Source organism: Labeo rohita, chromosome 16, assembly GCF_022985175.1.
Source record: "Labeo rohita strain BAU-BD-2019 chromosome 16, IGBB_LRoh.1.0, whole genome shotgun sequence".
Classification (NCBI taxonomy): domain Eukaryota; kingdom Metazoa; phylum Chordata; class Actinopteri; order Cypriniformes; family Cyprinidae; genus Labeo; species Labeo rohita.
This window is the reverse complement of record NC_066884.1, coordinates 7,998,250-8,009,412: the sequence shown is the minus strand read 5'-3', so window position 1 is coordinate 8,009,412 and position 11,163 is coordinate 7,998,250. Positions and strand designations below refer to the sequence as shown.

The following is an 11,163-nucleotide window of genomic DNA, read 5'->3' as shown; positions in this document are numbered from 1 at the left end:
ATAATGTGTAATTTCGAAGAGGAAGAGTAGGAGGTGAAAGAGGAAGAGGGGGAGATGAAGAAGGAGAACGACTGCAACAACATGGAAGAGAAATAGGAAGGACAAGGGCAAGAAAACAAGCAGTCTCATATATTTTAGTTGATGCGTGCCAGGGTTGGATCAGGCATGCAAGAGGATTTTACCACTGCTGCCTGTCCAGGGTCAATTTAGCCTGTGATGTTGAGGAGGTTCTTTGGCCTGTCCCACACCAAAGACAGGATGCTGGTGTAACCCACTCAAATAATTAAGTTTATGGATCGATGGAAGACTTCTGTCAATTTTTCTGATCTTTGAGAATAATTGTTTCTTTATTCACATTATTGTATATGTTTTTTGTTTGTTTTGGTTTTTTATTTTTATTTTTTGTTTTGTTTTTTTGCCTAATGCATAAGTTCAGGCAAGTAAAACAAATGTATAAATGTATTTTATTTAATTCTGTTGTGAAATAGAATTTACTATTAGAGAAGTGCGTCGATGTTTGCTGACATCACTTTTGCGCCAGCTCGTGGTGAGAGATGCGAGCCGCACAAAGGGTTGGCAATTTTTGACCGTGAGATTAGAATTTCACAACTTGCGGATGACACAACCCTGTTTTTAGAAAACACAAATCAGGTTGCAAAGGACCTTGAAATTATTAACACTTTTTCAGAGGCTTCTGGTCTAAAATTAAATTAAATTAATGTGAAATTCTTTGTTTGTTTGATAGTATTGAAGCCTCTGTGAATGGTATACCCATTAAAGATAATGTGAAATATCTCGGAATCCACATTTCCAAGATAATGTCTATTAGGCAAGAAATTAATTTTCTTCCTAAGGTTAAAAAAGCTAAACTAATATTTAACAATTGGCTTCAAAGAGATTTATCCTTTCTTGGTAGAGTGCTTTTAATAAAATCAGATGGTTTGTCTCATTTTATATAAGCATCTTTGTCACTATTTGTTCAAGATAATACATGTAAACAAATTAACAGTTTATTGTTTAACTTTTTTTGGAAAAACAAACATCAACATTTGAAACAAGTTTTCTGTGGTAAAAAAGCTGATGGAGGTTTTGACATGCTTGATTTTTTTTTTTTTTTTTTTTGTTTGATGTTAATTATACTTTCAAAGTAAATTGGGTAAAGAATTGTGTCAATTCACCAGACTCTATTTGGTATTTTATCCCACACAATATGTATAGAAATCTGGGAGGTCTTAAATTTTTGTTAACTTGTAGTTTCTCCCCTTCTAAACTTCCCATAAAACTCTCTAAATTCCATGAACAGGCACTTTTGGCATGGAAACTTTGTTTTGTTCACAGTTTCTCCTAGCATAAAGTGAAGCTTTGGAACAACGAAAGCATTTTAGTAAAGAACAAGTCGATTTTTTTTTTCAAAAATTGGCATGAAAAAGGTATCAATTATCTGTGTCATATGCTAGATCCACAAGGGAATGTTTATTCTTATGGTGATTTCATGTGTAAATACAATTTCCCTGTTGTTCATAAGGAATTCCTTAAAGTGGTAAAAGCTATACCAAATGGTTTTGTTCACCTAATGAAATGCCACTTATCATTTGAAAAAACTGTAAAAAGTGAGCAGAAGTTTTTGGTTGATGGCAAAAATATTTACGACCCAAAATGTAGTAACAAAAATATAAGAAATATGTTTCAGTCAAAAAAAAAAAAAAAGAGTTACACCAAGGGGAATTTTTTTTTTTTTAATTCTTTAATAGATAAGATTAACTGGAAAAAAGCATGGCTCTTACCTTATAAATTTTTGTGTACCCAACAAAGTTAAAGAATTACATTTAAAAATTTTGCATAATATATACCCCACTAATGAGATTACTTCCAAGTTTGGTAATGCTCACTTGAACTGTAATTTTTGTAATTTCAATACTGAGTCAATTGATCATCTTTTTTTCAAATGTCCACTTGTTAAAGAATTTTGGATTGACTTGTCAAAATTGATTCAAAATCCAATTTAAACATTGATTTCACTATGTGCGATATATTCTGTTATTTTTTTTTCTCATTGTAAACATGACATAGAATATATAGGAAATGTATTTGTGTAATTTTCTTTGTGACCTCAACTACCTAATTTTAACACTTAAAAACATTAACAACAAAAAAAGTGTCAAATTTGTGAAAATGTGTACTGATTTGATGATTATGTAATCTGAGCTGCTACCTCTGTTACTCTAATTTATTTATTTATTTATTTCTGTTGTTGTTGTTTTTTTTGTTTTTTTCCTTCATTGTCTTCCAGTTTTATTTTATTATATTGTCATCCATTATTGTGTTGATCTGTATCTGGTTTATGCGTGCAAGAAGTTAAAAAAAAAAAAAAGAGAGAGATGCGAGCCGCATTTCAGCTCTCGCTTAATCTTATCCATCCTTGCGATTCCTTCATTAAATATATGCCTGAACTGTTTCATTGCATTAGCTCGTGCGATTGGAGGATGAGGTGTGTGCTTGATGAGATCGGACTGTTTCATCGCGTCGTGGTCGTTTTGGTTTCGTGCCAGGAGGGTAAAGACGAGCTGAATTTCACTACTGATGGATTGCGCAATCAGAGGGCTCGTTTGTAAGAAGGAAACGTTTTTTCGTCGTTTGTTTCGGCGGGGACTCTGTAGGCATTCATATACTCATATTGACTGAACTGAGCCAAACACATTCCAACTTCATTCAGTATTTTAGTATATATATCTACGTTTTCTGACTGTTTGAAATGTCTTTTATTTCTCCTTTTCATCTTCAACTGTAATTGTTGACTGACAGCTTTACTGTTTAAGGGCTGAACTGTAATTCACTGAAGATATATATTTTTATTTTCAATATGTGAAAAGGTATTCAAGCATACTGCAATGTAGTTGCAGTTTTAAAAAAAAGAAAAAGAAAGAAAAGAGACATTGAATACAAAAACTATTAGTTAAACCTGATTTCTGTGTATGTTTTATTTAAGCAGTTAGTAACTAAATTGATATCTGAATCGGCACAAGTGCAGAGTGCATTCACATTTCATAAGCACAATTTATTTGTAATTCTGTGTTTAGTGTGAGACCCCGAACTCCAGACTCCAAATACTATTAGTTATATATATTTGGTGAGCTCAGACCCAGTATATAATTTCCCTCCTTTTTCATTGATATAAATCCAAGGAAAGGGTTACGCTGGGACAGAATAATGTTTTTTGTTGTTGTTTGCTGTTTTGTGCTGTACTCTACAGTACAAAAAATAAAGGATTAAAACCCTTGCAAATGCATACATTTGTTGTGTATGCATATTACCAGTTTTCGTAGTATTGTTTTGAATTGATCTCATCAGTGTGTAAAACTGTGTTGTAGTGTGTGTGTTTTTTAGGGTTTGTGTGTCATGTCTGAGAGCAAAGTTTTTTTTTTCAGTAAGATTGAGTTGTTTTTTTCATTTTGACCTGAATATAGTACGTTTGGGGAATTGAGTTAGAAGTTTGGAGTTTCACAAAAAAGAGGCATAATTTCAAGAAATGTGTTTAAGCACTTAATAAAAACTTTAACAAAATGTGGCTAACTGTGTGATGTAGGTGTGTTGCTGTGTTAAGAGTTTAGAAAAATGACTTTAAGTATTGGGAAATGCTTGTAAGCAATTGAAAAAAACTGTAAATGATAAAGTTTGTGACAGTAATTAAAAATATCTTGTTTGTTATAGAATGAATAAGCAATAGTTGTGAAAGTTAGATGTCTGAGTTTGATAATGGTGAAGAGAACATGTTGTAACATCAAGCAGAGGTGAGCCAGACGAAGATTACGATGAACATCTCATTTACATATCGATCCAACGCAATATACCAAACGCAGTGCAAGTTAGCGTAGTCGCAAATAAAGAATAAAGAATTAAAGAAATAAATTCTCTGCGGTGCCTCCTCATACCAACAATAATTGCAGCCATTTCAAGTGCAAAATAGTTTAGGACATGATTTTTTGGGGTGTTAAATAACACAAGAAATGTTATATGGATAATGTATAAATTGGGTTAACCCTTGTATGGTGTTCAGGTCTGTGGGACCCATTTTCACTTTTTGTCAAAAGAAAAATTATACGCAAAATAAGAACATATATCAGAACAAATTTTCAATGACTGCTCACTGTACACCCCCCCTACACACTTATATTACACATAGGATGTTCGGGTCCTCTGGACCCGTGGCCAATAAAAGAGTGGAAATTTTAGGTCCTGTGCAACTTCACTCTGTCCCCCTATTTTCTGGGCCTGCTATTAGTATGTGTATGTGTGTTTATGTGTGTGTCTGTGTTAGTATGTGTGAGAGAGAGAGTGTGAGTGTAAGTGTGAGTTGTGTGCTTCTGTAATTCATAAATGTGATCTAACAAAGGAAAAGGGCAAATATTAGCCAAACATTCTGTTTATATTGCTTGTAATTGGGATGAAGTAAACATCAGTTGAGTATTTCAACATAAGTTTTTAAATTGCGTTGAATTAAAACCCCAAAAAAATGCAGAACACTGAAATATGAACACCATACAAGGGTTAAATAAAAAAAAAAAAAGTGTGATTTTAATTATAGGAAATGTAAAGAAATATTGTATTAAGTAATGACAGTACAACTGTAATGAAGCAATAGAATATTAAAAAAATAAAATGTAGAGTTTGTTGAAATATTGAGATGTAATATGATGGAATAAAAGATGTATATTGGAACCAAATTTTTGTACATGCTTTACATTGAAGGTACAATATGAAATTTTTAAGAATTTAAAAGAGAATGGGATGTTTTATATTATAGACAGAGGCATTGCTGAATATGATGGAAGAGAAAGAGCCCCAGGATCCCAGAAGAAAAGTGGCAACCAATGTCTTACTTGAGACTTGAGAATTCTTACTTGAAGCAGAGTATAAAAATTTGGCCCCAACATGATATTATAAGAAATATGGTGCTTAGAGAAGATGTACTGAAGCCTAAAAAGGGAAAATTTGGATTAAAGAGTACATGAATGTTCTTGGGAAAACGAAGATAACTACAAAAGACCAAATATACATTAAATTAATGAAGTTTAATAAAAAGACCAAAACCTTTTAAGGGTATATGCACCTGAAAGAGTAATAAATGTGTTAGACTGAACCAGGAAATAGCAAGAAGGGGGTGTTTTGGATATTGATATTGCTATTTACCCGTTTCAGTGTTATATTATTTGCTTGTTTTTAAGTTAATGCCATATATGCTTTGTTTGCACTTGCAGAACTTGTTTGTTAGGATGAATAAGCAACAGTTGTGAAAGTTAGATGTCTGAGTTTGATAATGGTGAAGAAAACATGTTGCAACATCAAGTAGAGGTGAGCCAGATGAAGATTATGATGAAGAAGAGGAAGACTACTAAAGAGGAAGGACATCTGTGATGAGAGACATTGATGAGTAATTGGGATTACCCAAGAAGTATTATAAAAAGGTCTGAGGAGTGAACTACTCTTCGGATGCTGCCTGCATTAAGCGTGAAGGACATCTGATACCCTAACAAAGGGCGCTAAGTTTGAAGTACATAACTTGTGGCTTAGCTGATATTTTGTTTTATTTTTGCATTAACTGCTTTGTAACCAATAAAATAAGAGATTTTGTTGTTACGATTGTCTCCCGTGAGACTATACTTATAACTGAGCCTCAAACAAGAACAACCACAAGGGAATCTTTTACATCATTCCTGAAGGACTGCAACCTGCGGACGGGTGAGTACTTTATAGTTTAGGCTAGATTCGACTATCCTTAGCCTACCTGAATAATCATAGGGTTAAAGGTGTAAGATAAAAGAACACATCAACGGAGAGTATAAACAAAGACCCACAACCTCAATAAAATTGAACAACATTGTAAAGAAGAATGGGCCAAAATTCCTCCAGAACAATGTGAAAACCACTTGGTTTGTCACCCGTGGCTTTTCCGTATTGGCTTTATTCGTGCTAAATAAATAATAACATGGTGTGTTATGTCACGATTATTGATCAGTTCCATCCACACCTTAAAATGTCATTTAAATACAGCTGGTCTGACATTTAAATACAACTTTATTTTGTCTTTGAGAGACCCTTATTCTGTTTTAAAATACATGTGCATTTTTAAAAATGTCAGTATCAATATTAATAAATCATTAATGTGATCATATTATACAGGCACTTTTAAAAATATATTTTCATGTGCATGTTATCACTGTGTGACATTTTACTTACTAAAATGACTTCAGTTACATTCTGTTAAATCCCACATTTTAAAATGTAATTATAAATCATAAAATTCCTTTATGATGAAACTGTAAATAAAAAGCATATTTTTTAAAAGCTTGGTTTTTCTCATTTTCAGAACAATGGAAATGCATGTGTTTTTCCTGCTTTGTATTTCTATGATGCCTTGGTTTACAGTCACAACTGCAGCTACAGGTAAATATAAAAAAATGTACAGTTGGTTTATTTCAATAATACAGATGTGCTTTGCAATACATTACATGCACTGCATATTTTGGTATAAAAATAACTTTCAGAAAACTTTTGGTATAAAATTTCAGCCAGAAATATTGCTTTATATGGCAAGGCCACACAATCAGACCTGGTCGGGGATCCTTGGTCAGGAGAAGGCCATGCCAGCAATGCTATTGATGGAAATCTTGACTCACATTTTCATCATGGATCCTGTACTCATACTGAATCGCAAAATGACCCATGGTGGAGATTGGATTTACTAGAGGAGTACGTAGTGACCTCCGTAACTATCACCAACCGAAAAGACTGCTGTCCTGAAAGACTTGATGGAGCCGAGATACACATTGGAAACTCTCTGCTGAACAACGGCAACAGCAACCCATTGTAAGAAAACTACAAAACTATTTTAAAAGGTTCTCTTAAAGAACAATGTGATACACAAACACACAATCACACATTGTGCTGTGATTTCTATTCAGGGCTGGAAAGATTTCATCCGTTCCAGCTGGGGGATCCGTCACTTTTGATTTGAAGAAAGGCATTCCAGGCCGTTACGTCAATGTGGTCATACCTGGATCTAATCGAGTTCTTACCCTTTGTGAGGTCGAGGTTTACGGTTATCCAGCTTTTTATGGTGAGAATATGAACATTTATGATCAGGATTTGAACAGTGTGGCTCTAATAAAAGTAATTAATCAAAAGAGAGAAAAAAAAAATCAAAAACAGCAGATATTCAATAAAGCAACAATGTTGTTGTCCTATATTTCATTTGTAGACTATAAGACAAGTTCTTTGTTCAAAACTATGAATTCACTTGAATCTCATCTGTTGTTTATTAATCTCAACGCTTGTATTTAATTACATCGACTTGCAGTGTAGCTGCTGGGTTTTGCTTTGGATATGGATGGTAGTTTAGAATTTGATCAGATGCTTAACTCTCCTTTTCTTCAGGTGTGCTGTGATCTCTTCCATTCCTGCTGGTCTTTCCGCCACCTTTGAATGTGATGGGATGGAAGGACGTTACAATAATGTTGTTATTCCAGGACGGGAAGAATATCTTACACTGTGTGAGGTTAAAGTTTTTGGATCACTGGATTGCAAAAGTTTTTGGATCACCACTGGATTGAAAAGCAATTAAAAAAAAAATTAAAGTGTAATAATTGTCATGCTCCACATGAAGAAAAAAGTAAACCTATCATTAGCTCAGGAATAACAGAATGCTGCCTGTTGCATTGTGTCATATTTGGAAAAAAGATGATATGCTTAAAAACTGGAAATGCATGTGTATTGTGTGATAATAAGATATTTTCAGTAACACAGAAAACTCATTTTGGACGAAATGTTCAGTGACTTTGCCTCTGTACTAAACGTGTAATTAAAACGATTATTGCATGAACTGTCTGCCTCATCCAGTCTCATCCCTATATCTACTGACAATGCAAGAGCACATACAGACTATCTGTTTAGTGATTTATACTTTATATGGGATAGTACTGCTCATTTGCCCCAAGAAAACCACAACGTCAACACATTTCCCAAAGAAAATGTATTGGACGAGTTTTACAGAGACAGTTTAACACAATTATTCTTGTAGAACATACAGTTTTCTTCTTAAAAAAAAAAAAAAAAAAAAGCATATTTGCATTTTTTTAACTAGAGGTGTGTTTTTGGTCATTGTCAATCAGGAACCGTCTGTTCACCCTCTCTACATCTATGGCACAAATGGCAGAACTTCACCTCAGACTCTACAGGCCTCAGTTACAGTTTTTTTTCAATTGCTAACATCGCTTTGTCCAATCTGTAGTCACATTTTCAAAACTCTAAACACAATTGGCACAATATCTACCATACCACAATTCATGTTGTTTTCACACAATATTTAGTCAATTCATACATTTGCTGAAATTTTCTTTTCACACAATCTTACTTCATACCAAAATCATGGATCATTCTTATCTTTTTTACAAATGCTTAAACACAGTATGACAGAAATGAAGACCTAATGTTCCAAACTTTAAATATAGTGTAAAGCCCCTACTTTTGCAACAACAGCAGCTTAAAAGAGCTGACAAGAATTATTTTAAAATAGCTGATTTCATTCTTAATGAATAATTTTAAGTATTTCCATTACATGCCCATGCACAATGAAAAAGGCACTCTGGATTGGTTTTGTTCAAAACAATACAGAGAAGCAAAAAACAGAAAGAAAATGTCTGGATGAGGGAGAGTTGGATGAAGAAGAGGACTGGTTGGACCAGGGAGAGGACAAGGTGAACTAGAGAGAGGAGTAGATGGACCAGGACTGTCTGGTTTGGTTCAGCTACCAAATCAGACATCAAGAGACTGCAATGGACAGTTAGGACTGCTGAGAGGATTATTGGTGCTCCTCTGCCCAACCTCCAAGATCTTTACACCTCCAGAGTGAGGAAAAGGGCTAATAAAATGACTTTGGACCCCACACACCCAGTTCACTCCCTCCTCGAAGTGTTGCCTTCTGGTCTGCGCTACAGAGCACCTGCATCCAGAACAGCCAGACACAAGAGCAATTACAACATTCGTTACTATAAACTGTCAATCATAACTGACACATTTATACATATAAAACTGAAAATTCTACATTTGTAAACTGCACACTTGCAAATACAGTTTTTTTTTCAATTGCTTTTCCCAATACTTAGAGTGCTTTTTCTAAACTCTTAACACAGCAACACACAAACAGCCAAATAATTCATTTTCTGGCCAAAACCACATTTTGTTAAATAAATACAAACTCTACATTTCAAAATGCTGAATATCTTTTAACTAAAACCCATTTTACCATTTTACCCATTTTCACCTAGAGACGACCTCTACAGCCCTGAATGTCAGCGGAGTCCACATCAACTAGATGAGCCCCAGAGACGGATCCACATTAAAGACCACATCACCTAGACGGCTGTCGGCACAAGACCACGGGAACTTTGGCCAGAGGAGAACTGGCCCCCCGACTGAGCCTGGTTTCTCCCAAGGTTTTTTTTCTCCATTTGTCACCGATGGAGTTTTGGTTCCTTGCCGCTGTCGCCTCTGGCTTGCTTAGTTGGGGACACTTTCTCTTAACACAATATTGCATTTTATTTTATTGTTTTTGATTAACTACCTTTACCTATAATGTGAGTGTTTAATGTTGCCTTTGGCATTGTTGATGTACTGTTTCCTATGTAATACTGTACAGCCGCCTTGTCACAATTCTGTATTGTTAAAGGCGGTATATAAATAAAGGTGACTTGACTTGACTTGACTTTTACATTTTAAGGTGTAGAATGTGTTCTTTCTTGGCAACATACTACTGAATGATTCATTAATTTATAGAATGTACAGTAGAAAAAGATAGGGTCCCCTATGCAGAAATTCAGTCTGAACCTTGATTGAAAGTGTTTTACAGTGGGTGGGGGTTGGATGTGAATGGTGCCCCCATGGTAGATGATGCCAGTGATCAACAAAAATTCCAACATACACGGTATTTGATTACTATGCAAGCTTTTTTCCGTCACAGAAAAATAGAAAAAGAAAAAAGAAAATACGATAGGTGTGACATTTTTATCTCACAATTCTGTTCTATTCTAGTAGAGTTTACATCTACATTATCAGAATTGTTAGATAAAAAAGTCACAATTACCCGTTGCCCATGCTAACATCCTTTTGTCCAGTGTAAAAAACTCTAAACACAATTAGCACAACATCTGTCTGTTGTGACCATATCATTAACACAATTTGTGTTGTTTTCACACAATATGCAGTCAATTACCATGTTTCTAAAATGCATACAGTTTCTTTTCATACAAGCTTACCTAAAACCAAAATCACGGGTCTTTTTAATCATATTTACAAATGCTTAAACACATCATGTCAGAAATGAAGATCTAATGTTCCAAACAAAAAAAATAATGAATTGGTTTTGTGGATGCAGAACAACACAAAGAATCAGAGAGAGAGAAAATAACGCCTGGGAGAGAGAGAGAGAAATAGGAGGTAGAGAAGTAGTTGGATCAGAAAAATTGAGAAGAAGAGGAAGGGGAGAGGAGTAAGAATGTGTGCTGGACTGTGCATTTTTATTTTTATTTTTTTACCTTACACATGTGGAACCTATGAAAGCTTATTTCTGCCATGGAATATAATATTGGAAAAAAACTGTAATTAGACACAGGTGATACAGGGCAGCTAATAATGATTAAACGAGGACAGGAAACAGGAACAACCAAATATGGGCAACAGAGGGAGAAACCAACACAAACAGTCCAATAGGGTGTGACATCAGCTTTGAAATCACAGGAACAAATTACATTTTAAATTATATTCAAATATAAAAGAGTTATTTTAAATGTTAAAAATATTCGATCTTAAAATTGACTGTGTTTCTCTACTTTGGATCAAATAAATGCAGGCTTGGTGAGCGAAGAGACTTCTTTAAAAAAACATTAAAAATCGTACTGTTTAAAAACATTTGACTGGGAATCTATTTCTTTTCTTTCATACTGTGTAATACTTTATTCACAACCACAAATGCTTACAGTAAAAAACACATGAGTCAGATTTGGTGAACTGTTACTGCAAAACACACAAATCCCTACATTTCTCAGTGTCTACACCAGGGGTGCTCAATCCTGCTCCTGGAGATCTACCTTCCTGCAGAGTTTAGTTCCAACC

The 11,163-nt window shown here is 34.4% G+C and overlaps 1 protein-coding gene across 1 annotated transcript; it reads left to right on the top strand.

The window, feature by feature from the left end:
- The first annotated feature begins 5,500 nt into the window (after positions 1 to 5,500).
- Positions 5,501 to 7,571, top strand: LOC127179033 (fucolectin-like). Its single transcript, XM_051132283.1, has 6 exons — positions 5,501 to 5,573; positions 5,625 to 5,736; positions 6,365 to 6,441; positions 6,567 to 6,864; positions 6,960 to 7,114; positions 7,432 to 7,571. The coding sequence occupies exons 3-6, from the start codon at positions 6,369 to 6,371 to the stop codon at positions 7,440 to 7,442; spliced, it is 537 nt and encodes a 178-aa protein (XP_050988240.1). The 5' UTR covers positions 5,501 to 5,573; positions 5,625 to 5,736; positions 6,365 to 6,368; the 3' UTR covers positions 7,443 to 7,571.
- Positions 7,572 to 11,163: the final 3,592 nt, after the last annotated feature.

Excerpts from the sequence above, each read along its gene's own strand:
- LOC127179033 (XM_051132283.1), top strand. The coding sequence starts at position 6,369 with ATGGAAATGCATGTGTTTTTCCTGCTTTGTATTTCTATGATGCCTTGG. Across the intron at positions 6,442-6,566 it reads AGTCACAACTGCAGCTACAG|CCAGAAATATTGCTTTATAT; the intron begins GTAAATATAAAA and ends ATAAAATTTCAG. Across the intron at positions 6,865-6,959 it reads AACGGCAACAGCAACCCATT|GGCTGGAAAGATTTCATCCG; the intron begins GTAAGAAAACTA and ends ATTTCTATTCAG.